At 57.8% G+C, this 19,563-nt stretch overlaps 1 protein-coding gene and 1 pseudogene across 1 annotated transcript in view; both read right to left on the bottom strand.

Moving 5' to 3' along the window:
• Nucleotides 1-716: 716 nt before the first annotated feature.
• On the bottom strand, nt 717-6,451 carry LOC105713281 (uncharacterized; annotated as a pseudogene).
• The window catches only part of PDXK (pyridoxal kinase), a 39,616-nt gene continuing 20,769 nt past the window's right edge, over nt 717-19,563 (bottom strand). The window contains exons 4-11 of the mRNA XM_021669434.2: nt 18,538-18,621; nt 16,055-16,101; nt 13,399-13,484; nt 12,184-12,229; nt 10,142-10,253; nt 8,804-8,940; nt 6,917-6,983; nt 717-6,713 (exon numbers count right to left, since the gene is read on the bottom strand). Coding sequence (XP_021525109.1) covers nt 6,601-6,713; nt 6,917-6,983; nt 8,804-8,940; nt 10,142-10,253; nt 12,184-12,229; nt 13,399-13,484; nt 16,055-16,101; nt 18,538-18,621 — 692 coding nt within the window. The 3' untranslated portion in view covers nt 717-6,600. The remainder of the gene's footprint in view (nt 6,714-6,916; nt 6,984-8,803; nt 8,941-10,141; nt 10,254-12,183; nt 12,230-13,398; nt 13,485-16,054; nt 16,102-18,537; nt 18,622-19,563) is intronic.

Raw genomic sequence — 19,563 nt, 5'->3', positions numbered from 1 at the left:
AGGCCGCAGACCCCCTGCCTCGGCACCCCATGCCCTCTGCTGTGTGCTCTTTGGTCCGGGGTCTGCGGCTCCTGGTGTCCTCCATGGGGAGGGGTGGCCAGAGCGGGGCCTCGTCGGGGAGGGGCTGGTTCTGCAGAGGGTCCTCTCCTACCCTTCTCCCTGTCTTGGCACAGGGCAACCAGCCTGGCATTGCTGGAGATGGCCGGTGGATTTCTTGCACAGGTGCACGTGAGTCAGGGGAGAACGGGATCTGCCTCAGAGGCACGGCGATGTCACCACCCAGGCGTGAAGGAGCCGGGTGGGCCTGGAACCCAGAAGGAGCAGACACACTTGGCCAACACCTGGAGCTGGGCCTCAGAATCGAGCAGGGAGGGCGGGGAAGGGAGGCCTGGCCTCCTATCCCTGAGGGCTCTGCCCTGGGAAGTCCTGCAGGGATCCCACGCTGAGGCACTCAGGCCAGTCCCCCAAGGCAGAGAACAGAGCACAGGATGGGAGGACCCCGGGGCTGGCCTAGCCTGCAGGCAGAGAATGGAGGGGCCGGGGCCTGGCAGGCAGGGGCAGGGCTTGCCCTTTCCTCTGAGGGGGAGATTTTTAGGGCGTCAGCTGCCACCATTTCCAGCAGCAACCCTTAGCGTGGCTGGCAGAGTGCTGGGCATTCAGCCAGTCACAGGTAGGGAGCTGCTGGGATGGGAAGGAACCATCACATCTCAACACCATCGCCATGAAAATATTTATTTGTAGATATCATAGAAGTCAACAGGACCAGCACAAAACAGAGGCAGCCTATACAGCGCTGCGGGGACCGAGGCTCACAAACATCCACAGGGCACACGCGGGGCCGGCTGCTCCCGGCAAAGGAAGCCACCCCCGAACCCGCAGACACCATGCTCCCTCAGCAGTGGGACCGCAGGGCGACAGGTTTGACACCTCCAAAGAGCTGAGCTCCGTTCCAGGGAGGGGCCGGGCCGGGCCGCAGTCCTCCCGTTGGTCCAGTTTTGCCATCACTAGATGAAGCTCTGACTAAAGCTCTCATCAGGAACGATGCGGCCTTGGAGTTGAAGGCACCCCAAAGGCCCCCCAGACTTCACGCCCTCCAGGGCTCCCCAGAACACCAGTGCCTCCACCTCCCGTCACCAGGAAGGGGCTTCAGACACCTCAAGGGGACCTACGACCGCTTGAGCTTGGCGCAGGTCCTCCCAGCTGCTCGACACACTTGGGGACGCACTAGAAGGGTCTTCCAGGCCTGCCCACCAGCCCTGCACCCACCCTCCTCCTCCCAGGGGCTGGGTCTTGGGTTGGAAAGTCACTTGAGGGCTTCGGAGGCCACTGACCAGGCTTACAGCTCAAAATGAGGATAAAGGCGCTTCCACGCTTCCATCCACCTTCACAGAGATGCTGGCTTCGCAGGCTGCTGGGCGAGGCGAGGCCCGGCTCATGGTTTAACTCAGGACAGGATTCCCAGGCAGTACCCAGGCCGTGTCGGGGACTTCCCAGATACAGGCTTAGGGTGGCATCCTCCCCTCTCCGTTCTCACCCACCCCATCTGCCAGACACTGGGCTCGTCCTTGCTGTCCGTCCCAGCACTGACCCGCAGGACAGAGATGCCTGCGCTGAGTGGCCCTGTGGCCCTGGAAGGCAGATTCCACCAGAAATGGGTTTCCTGTTGGACAAAGACCAGAAATGGCCCCGCAGTGAACTGGTGGATGGGAAGAAAGGAGGCTGGCATTTGAGGGTGCTGTTCCCACCACAGCTCTGAAGCCAGGGCCCCCCAACAAGGCTTGTCCCAGGAAGGGGGTCAGAGATGGAAGGGGAAATCTTCTGCTCTGGAACAGGGTCCTGCTCGGCGCAGACAGCGGGAAAACTTAAAAACGACTTTACGCTGCCAGAATGAAAGAAAAATTCCAGGAAGAGCTTTCGATTACTATAAAGTTGAAGATATTGACCGGTCAGATCTAAACTTACTCATTGAACTGTTTTAAACGAATGAACACACTGTGGGGCGAGAGGCAGGAATGTGGTTTTAGACACTGATGGAGACCGGCGTCTTCACCGCTGGGAACAGGCAACATTCTGCACTGAGAACGAAGAACAGAGGCGACAGGAGGACACACACACGCGACAGGAAGCCCCCAGCGGGAGCGACCATGGGCCCTGGCCGGGGCACAGCTGCCACGTTGCGATGCCCGCCGGGTCCCGCAGGGACGGGATGCGCACGGAGCCCAGCTACTCACTGGGGAGCATGGCACAGGCCACACGCATGGGCTCCTACCCCCTAACAGAGCCGAGCCGCACACTGAAGGAAGTCCCCTAGAAGGGTGAGGGCGGCTCACGTTCCACCTCCCGGGGACTCAGAGACCCGGCCTGGCTCTGGCCTGGTGGCGACCCCTGCTGCTCAGCAACTCCAGCCAAGGGAGGTGCTGCCTCTAAAAAGTCCAGGATTCGGCCAGGTGCGGTGGCTGAGGCCTGTAATCCCAGCATTTTGGGAGGCTGAGGCGGGTGGATCACTTGAGGTCAGGAGTTCGAGACCAGCCTGGCCAATATGGTGAAACCCTGTCTCCACCAAAATTCAAAAATCAGCCAGGTGTGCTGGTGTGCACTCGTAGTCCCGGCTACTCGAGAGGCTGGGGCAGGAGAATCACTTGAACCTGGGGGGCGGAGACTCCACCCTGGCTGTCAGAGCAAGACTGTCTCAAAAAGCAAATAAATAAAATCCAAGATTACCACCTCCTTCTGCCTGCAGGTGGCCAGCCAGCACCTGCACCTGGCAGGCAGGAACACACACGACATGGCCAGCTCTGCCCACAGCTACAGGACCACACAGGCTCAGGCCTCTTCCCCTGTGCTTGGAGTCTGGTGGGGGGTAGGGGACGGGGACAGTGTCCACCCAGACCCACTAGGCCAAGCTCCAGGCTTCCCTGGCTCAAGGCTGACAGACTTCTGGGCAGTAGATCTGGCCTCCCAGAGCCACCCTCCCTAGGGCCTGGGATCCTTCTGGGTGCCCCCGGGGGCCTGCTAATCAGCATCCATCTGAGTGCTTGGTGGACGGACACGGGAGCCGGCTCTCCAGGGAGTCTCAGGGGAAGCCGTTGGCCTGGTGGCGAGAGGCCACGTGGAAGGAAGGGCATGTCCCTCTGGCGGGCAGAGTGGTGTTGGGGGACCACAGAGCTCCCAGCTGGACTTGGAAAGCCCAGTCCAAAGTTCTGGTTTCCCTGTCTGCATATAACCTGCTCTGCTCACTCACAAACTCCAGTCCCCCCGCTCTGGGCCCAGGCAGGTGCTCCACAAGGAGGGGTGCGTGAAGGAGGCCCTGAGGCCAGGCGGGAGGCAGGGAGAGAGGGACACTCCCGGCTACCTGGGCAGCAGAGCACAGCCCAGGCACACAGTCGAGTGCCTCTGATCTGCATAAAGGCGGATTCTGCTGCCCCATACAGGGGCCCCATCGGAGGGCAGGAGGGAAAAGGAAAGCGCTCTCACCTCTCTCTAAAGAGAACGAGAGGCTGGGGCCAGGGCAGGTGGATGGGCAGGGTGGGGGGCTGCTCGGGGCCCGGTGGTCTGAGGGCCATCCATGCCACCTTCCCTGGCCGGCACCCTCCCAGGGCCTGTGCCCCACTGCGGGCTCTGCCTTCTCTGACACCAACCACGAGAGAGGCCTGAGCTCACACACACAGTTTTATTTTCTGACCTCGCATGGCAGTGGGGACAGTTACCCCAGGGGCTTGGGCCTCCCGCCTGCTGTAGGCAACTCTCTAGAATGGTGACCTCAAGATGAAAACAACCCTCACTTACTCCTCAGCGTGGCTGAGCCAAGCCTCCGTCCATGTAAGACCAGACATTTTAAAACTGGCTTTAACGAGCTTAAGAACAGGACATGAAGCGAAGCGTCCGCAGTAACTGTTTATATGCCTTGCAGAGTTAACAGATGCACACAGTAACCTTGGCAGGACTGGGCAATAATTCAAGATCGATTTTAAAAAGGATCCCATTGTGGAATTCATCCTTATGGTCTACAAGTAGTCTGAAAAAATGGATTAAGAAAGTATTAAAATTCTGTACCCTGATGATAAGCAGGCATGCTGCACGAATACAGCGCTCCCCTTAAAAGAAACTCTGCTCAGTGTTTTACGTGTTACTAACCAGGGAAAGTAGAAAGAAGATCAATTCTAATTTGGATCCAAGCCACAAGAAAGCCCACGGCCAATGCCCACGGCCGATTCCTGGATAGGAAACAGAAAACCAAGACCACCGGGGCCTCTGCCCGAGTCACGAGAGATGGAACACGCCTGGGGGGATGCCCGCCGCCTTTCCCACAGGGGCTAACGATTTCCACAAGAGCCCTGCAGCCACCAAGGCACCATCTGCTCTCAGACACCCCCATTTCTTTCTCCTTAGTCACAGCCCAGGCCTCTCCTGGCTCTGCAGATACAGCCAAAGAAAACAGAAGGGGAAGTTTCGGATTGCGACAGGGAGCTCAGGGTTTACGGGAAGCGCCTGCGGGGACAGTCATTCTCCTAATTCTTGCTTAATTAGGGAAGTCCAAAAACCAAACCTGATGTGGGAACTCAGCCTCTGAAACCAGCCTCAAAGAGCCAAGAATCGGAGCTTGCTCGCCGGGAGCCCCACGGCCGGCGCTGTGCTCTCACGGTGGGTTTTCACCAACTCAGGGAAGAGAAACACTTAGGTTCTCCCCCTGCTGCTCCACTCGCTCTTCGTGTTAAAAAAAAGAAAGAGAGAGAGAAAAAGAAAAGCTTTCCTCTGGCCACGTGGCACACGCCCCAGTCTCCACTTGCCGGTGCGGGCATTTCCACTTAAAAGCCCCACCAAGGCCCCAGGCCCTGGTAGCTCGGGCGGGCCCCTGCGCTCACCCACTGGGGAGGCCGCCTCCCCGCCAGGCTCCGGACACAGGCTTCCTCCTTCCTGCTGGGGCGGTGGTGCCCTGCAGGGACGGGCAGCCCTGGACTGCAAGGGGCCTGGCACCCACGTCCTCGGAGCCAGGAAACACGGCAGGGAAACCCGTGCCCGACTTGCTGGTTGAGGTGGGGGAGCGAGGCACCCTGACGCACGCTCGTGAAGACATTCAGAACGAACAGAGTGGGGAGGGGTGGGGGTTCCATCTAGACTTGCATGTCTTCGCTTTGGGGCATTTTTCAGTAAAAAATACACTCCTGGCAAGCGAGTCTTTCTGGAAGACACTGGAGCGGGGTGTGGGCTCCGGGAGGGCCTGCCCGTGGGGAAGGTAGCGGGGTGGGGGTACCCCTTGGAGAGTCCGCTTCCCAGGGGTCCCCGCTTTCTGCATCTCCCCATTTCTCCCCAGCTATGGTTTCCCTGGAGACACAAACCTCTGCATACTCCAGAGATGGGGTACAGGGGTGCAGGGGCGTGGCTGAGAGCAAGGCAGGCCAGAGACAGGCACTGCTGCCTCCAGGTATGCCTGGGGGACCCGAAGCTCGGGGCACCGCTGAGCAGAGGATGACTGGACTGTTAGAGCTGGTGCTGGGTCCTCTGCTGCCACCCCAGCCTGCCCAAGGGCCTGGGAGCTGCCTGTCCCCACCGTGCCCACATCCACCTGAGAAGACTGGCAGCTCCCAGAGCGGCCTCTTGCCCCTGGGCATTGGCTGGGGCATGGAATGTAGAACTGAGGGCAGGGAGGGCAGGGGACAAGGGTTAAATGTGCCAGCGGGGCTGGGGAGCGGGCACCCCTCTGTCCTGTCTGTACAAACGCTGTGGTTCCATGCGCTGTCACGGGCAGCACCTGGCAAACGTGCAGTCTCAGCCTGCCACAGCACGATGAGGCGAGTTTCCGCAGGGAACCTGATGGGGTGACTCTCCAGGGCTTCAAAGCTGCCCTCGGCCCAGCACGGACCTCACTGCACTAGCATCTTCCTCACGCTGCTCAGCAGATTCCCAGAAGACGCCCACGGGGTACAGGAGGTCCTGCGGACCCCCGAGAGGACTGCAGACTGACTTGAGTTTGCCGGGGCCTGGGAAGGTCCCTGTCGCTGCACCTGTGCACATCCGAGTGAGCTCACATCAACCTCCCACACGGTAAAACGACAGCCTACGATCTGAAATCCCCAGGGACTGAACAAGAAGCAAAGTAAGAAACGAAAATTCGAATACAGGAATCAACAGGATATGATAGGAATGATGGTAAAGCTATTTGGCATAATTCTTCCTGATCCTAACCGTTCCCACCCAGCTCCTTTTCAGAGGTGCAAAGAAAGCCCACCCAGGCCCAGCCAGGCCCAGCAGTGGCAGCCGGGGGCCCGTCCGAGGCTCCACGCACAGCAGTCTCGGCCCCACCCACTCACCCTCCCCTGTGGAACACCCCCGAGATGGCAAATGGGGGCATCTTCCCAGAGGCCCCGGAGCCGTGTGGGGAGGGGAGCCGGGTTTTCAGATCACAGATTTCTGTGACCGCTTTGTTATTTTTCACAAAGCACGACTGGCACATTTCACAATGAAGACCAGCGGATGCCGGACACTCATGAAAGAAAAAAATATCAAGTTTCGGTCATGGCTCTAAGGCAGACGTTACACGTTTTCACAGGGACAGACACGGAGACACCGACGCACTGCGCGTCACGGGGAGCGGTGAGGCCCTCACAGCACCACGGCCTGGACGACGATCTCCGGTTCCTCGATGTCCCTTTTGCTCTGCACCATCCTCAGCTCCAGGTGCATGGGGCTGGGCCTCACTCCTTCCCCGGCCTGGGCTGCAGAGCGGGCAGAGGAGCACTGAGCTCCCGTATCAGAGGGGCTCCTGCCGCTGCCCGCTGCCCTGACTCCCAAAGGCGAGGCCAGCAGGAGACACTGGTCATACCCTCGAACCCAGCACCTGCTGGCTCTTCCGTCCCACCCGCTTTGAGAGCCAGGAGCCCACGCAGCCCACGCAGCCCATGCAGCCCAGCCGCTGTACCTTTTGCACACTGGATGGTCCTCTGCAGAACATGGTGCATGGCAGACACCGTCTTCTCACAGGCCACCTGCAGGGAGGAGAGACTTGCTGTGCCCCTGCCCCATTCACGACACCCGACGTGCCCACTGCTGCCAGGAGGTGACTTGCAGTGAATGCAAGGACTGGCCTGCTCGCCAAGCCTGGGGAGCCGGCTCCGCCAGTGCCCGCGCTGAGCCCCGGAGGACAGGCTGCGACTGCCCACCAGAGAGCCTGGAGAGCTGAGCGGACGCCTGGTACCAGCCACCTCTCTGGACCAGAGATGGCTCACAGAAGGGACAGCCTCGTGACCTGCATAGAACTTGGCAGGCAGCAGGTGCTTGGTAAGAGTTCCCAGAATTAACTCCTTATAACGAGTCTACAAGGGGAGGCGCTCCTGCCTAAAGCTCAGGCAAAGGTCCCGGGGGGCACGGGGGCCTCGCTCCCGGACTCACAACCCTGGGCTGGCCAAACCCAGAATGTGACCTTAGGTGGCCAGGCAGCGAGGCCTCCTTGGGGCACCAGCTGGCATGTTTCCGCTGCCCTGTGCCACCAATTAAACACGGCAGGCCTGCTCAATGGCCCCGTTTAATTGTCCCTGAGGGGCCAGAAGAGACGGAATGAGGGGACCGTGCATTCACATTCCAGCTTGGGCTGTGCAGAGGGCTGGTGCATGGGAGGTGAAGGGCCTCAGTCCACCTCTTCCGTTTTACACACCGGGACACTCAGCTGAAACTGACTTGTTGGGGAGGAGGTGCGCCCCGGGGGACAAGTGGCCCCTTGAGGAGCCCGGCAGAGACAGCACTGGGAGAGCCACCTCCAGGTCCTGACCCCTGGATCCTTCCTTCCCTGGCGCACCCAACGGTGACGGAGGTGTCCTGACTTCCTCCTGCCGCTCCCACGGCACCCCTGCCCTGCCCCACATTCCAAAGGGATGGCAAGCCCCTCCCTCCCCCTAAACCCACTGCAGATGCAGCAGGGAGCACCCAGGGGAGTTTAAGGGGATGAGCCCAGGGGCTGGGGACCACCTCAAAACACGGCCGGGCTCTGAACAGTGTTGTAAGAAGACACCCTCCAGAGGTCCTCGGACTCGGATGACAAAACCACCTGGCGAGGCCCCAATGCAACTTTGCTGCACGTAGCACAGGAGGTCACGGATCTAAGTGACACAGTTGTAACAAAACCCCTCTGTCCCCGCTGAGCTGTGCACTTAACCACGAGACACACAGGAAAGTCTCCCAAGACGCCACATCCCAACCTGCCATGTTGGTCTACCAACAGACCCACTCCGCCCAGCAGCGTCTGAGCAAAGCCACCCCACCTCTGCAAATCTAAAATGCAGACAGACATCCAGACAACGCCCGGAAAGATGGCTCTCTGACTGTGCGCGGACCCTGTCCTCAGCCTCCCGCCTACTGTCCCTGAAGGCGGCTCCGGCCTTTCAGTCCCTCAGGTTGCTGCCGTGGTCACACTGTGGGAAACATGCTGCAGGTGGCCACGCTTCCACGGCAGCTCCCAGGTCACCAAGGACAAGACAGTCCCATGCACCCCACAGCCCTGCACCAACGCCAGACGGGCGGCCTCTGAATCCGGGTGGGGCCCCACGGGTCTGTTGTGAAGCGCCTCTCACCCGAACCCCCCAAGACCCTGAGTATCCCTAGGTCCCAAATAAGGGATGGGGAGGTGATGTGAGGGTGACAGGTGCAACTGCGGAGCCCACGGCCTGGCCACTGCCCTTCCCCACAACTGGGGCCAGCACTCAGCGCCAGGCCCTGTTGGCTCAGCAGGGTCCCCCCACCAGAGCTCTCGTAGCCTGCTCGCCACGAGGTGCCACGGGGGTGGCCTAGGAGGGGGGCAAGGAGTGTGGCTGACCTTGAGGTTGCTGGGGTGCTTGTGTGTCCACGCCAGGAGCATGGCAGCAAACAGGTCCCCAGTGCCCACGAAGACGGCGTCCACCTTGCGAATGTCCATCCGGATGCGCTCCATCACTGTGGAGCCGTCGGGACTCCCTGGGGGAGAAGACGGGCAAGGCCGCTGAGGCCTGTGGCTCCTCTGCCACGGCCAGCCTCCCCGTCCCTGGTCCTCCCGGGCACAGTGGCAGCGAGGGTCACAGGGGCACAGGGTGGCCTCACTCAGGACACGGGGGCATGCATGGGGGCCCCATCACCACTGCAAGGGAAATGAGACTACACTCTCAGAGGGCCACACACACAGGCTGGCCGGTCTCGGGGGTTGCTGTGCAGCTCCCGAGAGTAACAACAGCGTGAAGTAGATGTCTGGAAGCATCCAAGTGTGTATGTGTGTCCATGTGTATGCATGTGTGTACATCCACGTGTATGCATGCATGCACATGTGCGTGTGTGTGCATCTGCATGTGTGCATGTGTGTGTGTCCATGTGTCTGTGGTCTGTGCATGTGTGAGTCCATGTGTATGTATGTGCCCACATGTATGTGTGCCTGTCCACGTGTGCCCATGTATGCATGTGTGCAAGCACGACTGTATGTGCCTGTGTGCATGTTTGCGTGTACGTGTCTGCATGTGTGTACATGTGTCTGCATGTGTATGCCTGTGTGTGCATGTATGCCTGTGTGCCCGTCTGTGTGTGCGCCCATCCATGTGTATATGCATTTGTGCCCACATGTATGCACATTTGTCCCATACGTGCACATCTGTGTGTCACATGTATGTGTGCACGTGTGCCCACGTGTATGTGCATTTGTGCCCATGTGTGTGCCCACAGGGCTCCCATGTCCACATGCAGACACAGTGGTGTAGAGGCTGTACACAGGACTGTTCTCTCGGGGCCGTGGGTGTGGACTTGGGGCCACTAGCTTAGCTCATGGCTCCAGCCTTCTGCATCATTTCACACAATTCAGAGAAAGTCAACCAGCTGGTGTCTCTGCACTTAAACACTCAGCACAGCCAGGCAGAGGTGTCCTCCCAGTGAGCTCAGGGATGCAGTCCGGCCCTGAGGGAGGTCTATGATGCTGGGCTTGTGGAAGTCGGTCCCAGCCGGGCCATTCATCATGACCTGTGCGGTGTTGGGAATTCCACCCGACCCCTGAGAACCTTTAAAATGGGGGTGTCATCCTGGTGCTGGATAAAGCATAATTTTCATGCTATTGAACCTAAAACACTCTTGCAGCCCCAAAGGACATCTTCCTCTGGGAAAACCTGAGGAGCCCATGGTGCATGACTGGGGCACTTACTCCTCCTCTGGCTCCCCAGCACGATCAGGTAGTCGCTGCCCCGAGGGGAGGGCAGGTCGGAGCTGGTGATGACCACTGTGTCGGGGCCCATGGAGTGCAGTATGTCCATCACCTGCCGGCGGCATGGGGAGCGTCAGCCACGGCCGCCACACCCCACTCCCCGCAGCCCATTCCCAGTGGTGGCACTCCCGGGAGGGGAGCGAGCCACCTGGTCAGCCACCATCCCCCACAAAACTGCCAGTCCAAACAGTGTGGCTCCCCCAGGTGACCCGAGAGGGCCTCCCCCTGGGGTCTGGGCAGGTAAATGAACAGATTCGTCCCGTCCTGCAGCAGGGAGGAGCTGGGCTCTCTATACCTCGGCTTTTCTGTAACTCTCGTAGAAACTCTTGTCTCCACTGCACAGTCACCTCAGAGTAGGCAGCATGAATGTGCGTGTGCGCATGCACACACACACACACACACACACACACACACACAGCATCGCCACATAGCACGTGTCCAGAGCAGAACCAGAACCTGGACCCTGCCCCAGGGCCCACTGACTCTGCGGCCCCAGGGCCCAGTACCAGCTCAGTGAAAGGCCTCAAAGTGGGAGGAGTGGCCCCTGCAGTGGTCCATTCCCGGGACCAGGCTCCTGGGCTGTGAAAACTCAGGGCAGGGCCGGGCTGCTTCGGAACGCGGCCCAAAGCACGTGGACACCCACTGCAGTCTGCCGGTGTCTGCCCTAAAATAAATGTGGAAACATCACACCCACATGGCAGCATTCTGAGGGGCTCCTCAGTGGCTTAAATCATGAGGGCACCCCTTCTCCACGCCCGACGAGAGGGCTGGAGGGAGCGGCATGGGCTGTCCACACATAAGGACGTAGCAACACGGCGCAGTCCTGGCAGCAGAGCAGCCCTCGCCAGACCCTGAGCCTGCCGGCACCTTGACCTTGGACTTCCCAGCCTCCAGAACTATGGGGAACAAAGTTCTGGGTTTTTTTTTCTTTTTTTCTGGGAGATGGAGTCTCACTCTGTCACCCAGGCTGGAGTACAGTGACACGACATTGGCTCACTGCAACCTCCGCCTACCAGGTTCAAGCGATTCTCCTGCCTGAGCCTCCCGAGTAGCTGGGACTACAGGTGTATGCCACCACGCCCAGCTAATTTTTGTACTTTTAGTAGAGACGGGGTTACACCATGTTGGCCAAGATGGTCTTGATCTCTTGACCTTGTGATTTGCCACCTCGGCCTCCCAAAGTGCTGTGATTACAGGCGTGAACCACCGCGCCCGGCCATTTTGTTTGTTTGTTTGTTTTTTGAGATGGAGTCTCACTCACTTGGTCGCCCATGCTGGAGTGCAGTGGGGTGATTTTGGTTCACTGCAACCTCCACTTCCTGGTTTCAAGAGATTCTCCTGCCTCAGCCTCTCCAGTAGCTGGGATTATAGGCACCCACCACCTCGCCCGGCTAATTTTTGTATTTTTAGTAGAGATGGGGTTTCACCTTGTTGGCCAGGCTGGTCTCAAACTCTTGACCTAGTGATCCACCCACCTTGGCCTCCCAAAGTGCTAGGATTAGGGGCGTGAGCCACCGTACCCGGCCGAAAGTTCTGTTTTTTAAATAAATCATCCAGTCTCAGGCATTTTGTCACAGCAGCTGAAAGGACTAAGGTGACTCCACCCAGGCTCGATGCCTACACGACACCTGCGGTCCCCAAGTCTTGGAGAAAATGACTGAAGAAACCGCGCCTCGGGCTGCTGCATCTGCTCCTGTGTCGAGCGTCCGGCCCGCCCTTCCCAACAGCCTGCCCTGCAAATTCCAAACCTGCCCAGGAGCCCCCAGTGGCTCAAGCCACCACCTTGTAATATGTCTTCACACAGGTGCACACGCACACGCACACGCACACATATCCTGCTGGTCTCTGGAGACCCCTGACTGGTGGATGGTTCAGTCACCACTGGGGAGAAATGACCCCACGGTGCCACTCAGGCAGCCTGTCTCCCGTCCCCACCGTGAGGGGCACATCTGCCCCGCACAGGCCCCCGAGGGTCTCCTTACCGCCAAGGCTTCCTCCTGGCTGTGGATCTTCCGGCCACTCAGTAACCTGGAAGACAGGCGGGGCAGGCGAGCGGGGACAGGTGAGCCTTTCCTCTCCCGGTTGTGTGCTGACATTCCCAAAACCCCAGCAGCCCTGGAAACCGCCATCCCCACAGGGAACTCTGTCCATGGCCACCACGGGCCAGGGCCTCTGCAACATGTGGGGCTTGGATCCAAAGGGGCCCCTCACACGAGAGGAGGCAGGCGAGGCCCAGTCATGGCTGCTGTTTATAGGTAACCATGGTGACGAACAGCAGCCACGGCCCCCACTTAAGGCCCACGCCACAGCGCAGGGTCCCAATGTGGGTGACTGACGTCCACACAAAGTCAAAAGAGCCGCTAACGATTCATGCATGTGCAGGCCACCCATGGCTCGGGGCCCCCGGTTCGGACAGGCCCAGATCAGGGATCCCAGGACTCCAAGAGTCCAGCCGCCCCCATCCCTGTGTGAATGGGGGGCTCGGGACCTGGCTCAGGGCCAGGTAGAGCTAAGCTGTGACAGGCACATGCCCCCTCCTCAGGTGGCTCCACGCTTCATGGGACTGGGGCGCTGGCAGCTTCCCCTTGGCATCTGATTCTTTAGCTGGAGGGCGGGGCATGCACCCAAAAAAAGACCTTTTCAAACTCAGTATCAGGCAGGCAGGCAGGCAGGCCCAACGCACTTCGCTTCTCCTCACAGGGTGGCAGGTGACTTGGCCTCCTCCACAGCTGCCCCCACCCCCGCTGTGGTGGCCCCCGCAAGCCTGCAGCTCCGGGACGCCCCTCCTCTTCTGCTCCTAGGGACTCTGTGGCTCTTCCTGGGGAAGGACTGGTAGCGTTTCGCCATTTAAAATGACTTACTCTGCCAGGCGCAGTGGCTCACGCCTGTAATCCCAGCCCTTTGGAAGGCCAAGGCAGGTGGATCACTTGAGGTCAGGCGTTCAAGACCAGCCTGGCCAAACATGGTGAAACCCCATCTCTACTAAAAATACAAGAATTGACTGTGGCTCTGCGCGCCCATAATCCCAGCTACTTGGGAGGCTGAGGCAGGAGAATCGCTTGAACCTGGGAGAAGAAGGTTGCAATGAGCCGAGATCGCGCCACTGCACTCCAGCCTGGGCAACAAGAGTGAGACTCCATTTCAAAAAATAAATAAAGTAAAACATAACTTAATATAATGATGATAAAATGACTTACTCGGCCTCAAACTGGTTGGGCGTGATGATATCTGCAACCGGCACCACCTTTTCTTTGTAAACGGGAAGAAGGTCCTCGGGGACGTACTGGGAACAAAGGAGACAGCAGGAGAGTCACCGGGAGGGATGCCCGCCAGGGAGTGCTCCCCAAAAAGACCCCTCAAGTCCAGGCTCGGGGCCAGACCCCTGACTGTGCAGGGGCACGTGTGGCAGAGGCACACGAGAGTGGGAACCCTGAGTGCCCCAAGGGGCCGAGGGAGGACTCGGGCACGGTGAGTTTCTGCAGACGGCCTGGGAGGAGGACGAGGTGAAGGAGAGACGGAGGGAGGAGGCAGAGGAGAAAAGGGAAACCCGGCGGGTGGGTGGAGTCCCCCGGTCATCCGGGGAGGGCTGGGAGCCCGACCCGCACTCTTCATCTATTTGTTTTTGTCTAAGTTGCCTGACAAACAATTCAACACATGGTTTTCTCTAATGATCAAATTCAAGCTGAAGCCAGTGCGCAGCTCTGGGAGAATTCTGCGGGCTTTATGGAACATTCCGCCAGCCCCTGCTGGCTGAGTGGCCTGAGTCTCCAATCCCTTCATTCGCTTTGCTCCCGGAAACCTCCCTTGGAGATCAGGGCCCTGCAGGGGGCACCTCTGCACTGGTGCTCAGAGCACTCGAGGTGGCCACGTACTGGCCGCTGCGACCAGGCTGTGACATGGCTTAGGAGGCACTAAGGATGGGTGGGCGGTGCCTGGAGTCCCCGATCCCTGGACCAGAAAATGGAAGGAGAGCTCTTTATTTTTTTTATTATTATTTTTTTTTGAGACGGAGTTTCGCTCTTGTTACCCAGGCTGGAGTGCAATGGCGCGATCTCGGCTCACCGCAACCTCCGCCTCCTGGGTTCAGGCAATTCTCCTGCCTCAGCCTCCCAAGTAGCTGGGATTACAGGCACACGCCACCATGCCCAGCTAATTTTTTGTATTAGTAGAGATGGAGTTTCACCATGTTGACCAGGATGGTCTCGATCTCTTGACCTCGTGATCCACCCGCCTCGGCCTCCCAAAGTGCTGGGATTACAGGCTTGAGCCACCGCGCCCGGCCCGGAGAGCTCTTTAAAGCCCCGTTTTGGGTAGGGAGGCCCAACACACCCCTCTGACCTCACGGAAACGGAAGATATGGATGACTGCTCGTCTGAGACAGGGGCTCATGTTTAGGCCACTGTCGTTCAGGAAAACAAATGTGACAACATCAAGGGGCCAGATCCCTTAGCCACACTGCACGGGACAGCGGCCCCAGCTCTTCGTGATCCAAACACGAGCGTCTGCCGAGGATCAGCAGAGCCCACGCCAGGGAGCACCGTGAAGGGAAAGCAGAGGGCTGCGAGCTGGGGTGGGCACGGGGCACACGGAACCTTCCAGAGAACGAGCACGGGAGAAAGTGGACAAAGACAGACGCTGAGCAGACCAGCACACCCACTCATGAGACGCCCAGTGACAGACATCCTGACTTCAACCACTGACCCAGCTGAGTTGAAAACCCACAGGCAGGGTGACCCGGGGCTCCTCCCGCCTCTGAATTCTAGGCGTCTGGGCTGGCCACCGTGGATTCGTTCTCCGTCCACGTGATCCCACGTCAAGGTCTGCAGGATGCAGAAACTGCTCATAGGCTGAGCGGTTTCTAGATTTGTTTTTCTTTTTTGAGACAGGGTCTCTGTGGAGTGAGTGTACTGGTGCAATCTCAGCTCACTGCAGCCTCTATCTGCTGGGCTCAAGCAATCCTCCCACCTCAGCCTCCCAAGTAGCTGGGACTACAGGTGGGTGCCACCACACCTGGCTAACTCTTTTGTATTTTGATTAGAGATGGTGAGGTTTTGCCCCGTTGCCCAGGCTGATCCTGAATGCCTGGGCTCCCGAAGTGCTGGGATTACAGGCGTGAGCCACTGCACTCAGCATGCTGTCTACATTTTTAAATGGTTAGGGGAAAAGAAAGTCAAAAAAAGAATGACATTTTGTGACACACAAAAATTACAGAAAATTCAAATTTCAGTGTCCACAAATGAAATTTTATTAGAAAATAGTCATTCAGGGCTGGGCATGGTGGCTCACGCCTATAATCCCAGCACTTTCAGAGGCTGAGGCAGGTGGATCACTTGAGACCAGGAGTTCGAGACTAGCCTGGCCAACATGGTGAAACCCTATCTAGTAGAAATACCAAAATTAGCTGGGTGCGGTGGCGCACGCCTGTAATTCCAGCTGCTCGGGAGGCTAAGGCATGAGAATTGCCTGAACCTGGGAGGCGGAGGTTGCAGTGAGCTGAGATTGTGCCATTGCGCTCCAGCCTGGGCGACTGAGCGAGACTCTGTCTCAATAAGAAAAGAAAAAAGGAAATCGTCATCTGTTTGTGCACCTCTCGCCGGTGGTGGCTTCTGTGCTCTGACAGGAACGGCCGTGGCAGGGCCGTGCGCCGGCAAAGCCTCAGATATTTATCTACTGTCTGGCGCTTTCCAAAAAACTTGTGGGTCCCCTTCCTCCTTCTTAACGAGGTTTGTCTCTTTTCCCTTGGACAGAGGAGTCTCACCAGGTTAGACACTTAGAGACGTGGGCCTGTCTTCTGGCTAGACAGGAAGAGCTCCACTCATCGCGCTTTTAAATCGCACGCACGAAATTACTCACCATGGAGCCCTCGCCGTCCCGCTTGTCACCCAGGACCGGATCACACACTGCAGAGACACAGGCATCTTATCAGCAAGGGCTACAGCTGACGAGTAAGAAACCCTCAACATTTCTTTCTCCCCTCGCCCCTTTTTTAATTCTAGACAGGATCTTGCTCCAGGCTGGAGTGCAGTGGTGCAATCATGGCTCACCACAGACTCAATCTTCCAGGCTCAGGAGATCCTCCTGCCTCACCCTCCCAAGTGGCTGGGACCACAGGCATGTGCCACCACACCCAGCTAACTTTCAAATGATTTGTACAGATGGGTTCTCACCATGCTGCCTGGGCTGGTTTTGAACTCCTAGGCTTAAGCGATCCTCCCACTTCAGCCTCCCAAAGTGCTCAGATTTTGGGCGTGAGTAACTGCATTTGGCATTTTTCTTTTCTAAGCTGCCAAGTTGAAGCAAATATTCTTCTCTTTTTAAATTTAACTTTTTAATGTAGTAAAAAGTATCTACCTTAATCTTTGCTAGTTTAACCATTATTAGGCAACTCACGGGCAGTGAGGACGTTCCCGCTGTTCTTTAACCACGACTGCCACCCACCTCCAAACCAACCCTGTCCTTGTTAAACACTCACTCTGCATTCTCCCTGCCTAAGCCTTGGAAACATCTAGTTTGCTTGCTTTTTTTTTTTTTTTTTTTGAGACGGAGTCTTGTTCTGTCGCCTAGACTGGAGTGCAATGGCATGATCTCGGCTCATTGAAAACTCCGCCTCCTGGGTTCAAGCGATTCTCCTGCCTCAGCCTCCCGAGTAGCTGGGATTACAGGTGTGCACCACGCCCAGGTAATTTTTTTATGTTTAGTAGAGATGGGGTTTCACCATGTTGGCCAGGCTTGTCTTGAACTCCCGACCTCAGGTGATCCGCCTGCCTCAGCCTTCCAAGGTGCTGGGATGACCTCCCAAAATGCGTGAGACGCTGCACCCAGCCTTAGTCTGCTCTCTACCTGGACGAACTGGCCTCTCCTGGATATTTCAGATAACAGAAGCATGTGACAGTTGCCCTTTGGCGTGAGGCTTCTTTCACAGAGCATCACATTCTCCAGGCTCATCCACAATGTGGAGTGGAATTTCCTTCCTTTTCCAGACTGAGTAATACTCCACTGTGCACACAGACATTATGTCTGTCACCCACCAATGGACACAGCCTGTATCCACCTTGGTCACTGGAATAACACTGCTGTGGCCGTGGCATATACGTGCGTCTGCTTGAGTCTCTGTTCTCAGCTCTCTCTGATATTTATCCAGGGCAGATTTGCTGGTCACATGGTGTCTGTGTAGATTTGCTGGTCACAAGGTGTCTGTGTTCTGCTTGAGTTTCTGTTCCCAGCTCTGTCAGATATTTACCCAGGGCAGATTTGCTGGTCACGTGGTGTCTGTGCAGGTTTGCGGTCACGTGGCGTCCGTGCAGGTTTGCGGGTCACGTGGCGTCCGTGCAGGTTTGTGGGTCACGGGGCGTCCGTGCAGGTTTGCGGGTCACCTGGCGTCCGTGCAGGTTTGCTGGTCGGTCACGTGGCGTCCGTGCAGGTTTGCTGGTCACGTGGTGTCTGTGCAGATTTGCTGGTCACATGGTGCCTGTGTCCTGCTTGTTGGAGCACTCCCAGCCTGTTTTCCACAGTGGCCACGCTCTTCTATATTCCCACCAGCAGTGTGAGGGTTTCCCATCCTCACCCACACTTGCTATTTTCTGTGTGTGTGATGGCGGTCATCCCAGTTGCTGTGAGGTGCTGTTCACCACTGCTTGTTACCCAAGCAGGTGCAGTGGCTCCCTTCCTCTCCTGGGGCTGGAGCACACACAACCCAGGCCTCACATGTCTGTCCCGACAAGCACCTTCCCTCTGGGCAACGGTACAGTGTGGCAAAATGCTCGGGGCCAGGCCTGCCCTTCCGCTGCCCAGGAGACCTGCACCCCAGAGTGAGCCTGTCTGCCAGGCTGGGTGATGCGATGGACCCAGGGCTGCCTGGCCTCTAAGGAAAGACCCATCTAGGCAGATGCCCCTGAAGACTTGGCCACTCCCTAGCCTGGCCCTGCCTGGGTATGGCCCTGCCCCTCCCCTCCCACTACCTAGCCTGGCCCTGCCCGGGTGGGGCCCCTTGCCCCCTCTGCCTTTAAAGTCAGTGTAGTCACACATCGGTGCTGCCTGGGCCCCAGGCCTTCACACAGCAGGCCCACTATATGAGCACATTGACACCCCTTCCTGTCGCCCACCAGCCACACAAGACACCAGGGTCACCAGCAAATGCTTGTAGCCTGCGGACTTCAGCAGGCCCACATCCTCGGAGGCCTGGCAGATGCAGCTCACCGGCCTGAAGAGGCGGGGCACAGAGGGGCACAGAGGGGTGCAGAGGAGGCAGGAAGCTGACACGTCCCTTCCCAGGCTCCCAGGCCAGCCCCACCCTGTGCGGACCACACAGCCAGGCCCAACGGTGGACCCCTGCCTACCGTACACCAGCCTGGGGTTCTGCTGCTTCAGCTCACGCACGATGTCCACCACCATGGCCAGGAACGACTTGTCCCTCGTATAACCTTCGGGGGGAGAATCCAGGTCACCCTCGGAAAACAGGAGACTCACCACAATCAACTGTGGCTCCAAGAAAGAGAAGCACCAGCACGCCTTGCAAGGGGGAGGGGCGGGGGAGGCGGGGTGACCCCACAGTCCCAAGACACCAAGGGCAGACCCGGCCACGTTCCCAACAGAAACGCTGTGCTTCAGAGGCACGAACCCATGGCGAGAGGTGTAGGAGGAATCTTTCCTTTATTTATAGTTCTACTTCCAGTAATAAGCATATGACACTTGAATTTAATCTTATTTATTTTGAGGCAGAGTCTCATTCTGTCCCCCAGCCCACAGTGCCGTGGTTCAATCACAGCTCACTGCAGCCTTGAACCTCCAGGCTCAAGCAGTCCTCCCACGTCAGCCTCCCAAGTACCTGGGACTATGCCTAGCTAATTTATATTTTTAAAATGTTTTGTAGAGACAGGGGTCTCACTCTGTTACCCAGGCTGGTCTTGAACTCCTGCCCTCAAGCAAGCCTCCCTCCTAGGCCTCCCAAAGCGCTGGGATTACAGGTTCGAGCCCCTGTGCCCACCTTTATATATGACCTTTGAACATGTAGAGATGCTGGGTGCAGTGGTTCACACCTGTAATTCTAACACTTTGGGAGGCTAAGACAGGTGGATCACTTGTGCCCAGGAGTTCAAGACCAGCCTGGGCAACATGGCAAAGCCCTGTCTCTACAAAAAAAAAAAAAAAAAAAAGTTAGCTGGGCATTGTGGTGCACACCTTTAGTCCCAGCTACTTGGGAGGTTGAGGTGGGAGGATCACCTAAGCCCAGGAGGTTGAGGCTGCAGTGAGCTGCGAATGTACCACTGCACTCCAGCCTGGGCCACAGAGTGAGACGCTGTCTCAAAAAAATAAAATATAAATATGTATAGAAATAATTTTTTTTTTTTTTTTGAGATGGAGTC

The sequence above is a fragment of the Aotus nancymaae genome, unplaced genomic scaffold (genome assembly GCF_030222135.1).
Source record: "Aotus nancymaae isolate 86718 unplaced genomic scaffold, 86718_ANA_hifiasm-v0.15.2.pri h1tg000022l_1, whole genome shotgun sequence".
In the NCBI taxonomy this organism is placed as follows: Eukaryota; Metazoa; Chordata; class Mammalia; order Primates; family Aotidae; genus Aotus; species Aotus nancymaae.
This window is presented reverse-complemented; position numbering and strand designations above follow the sequence as displayed.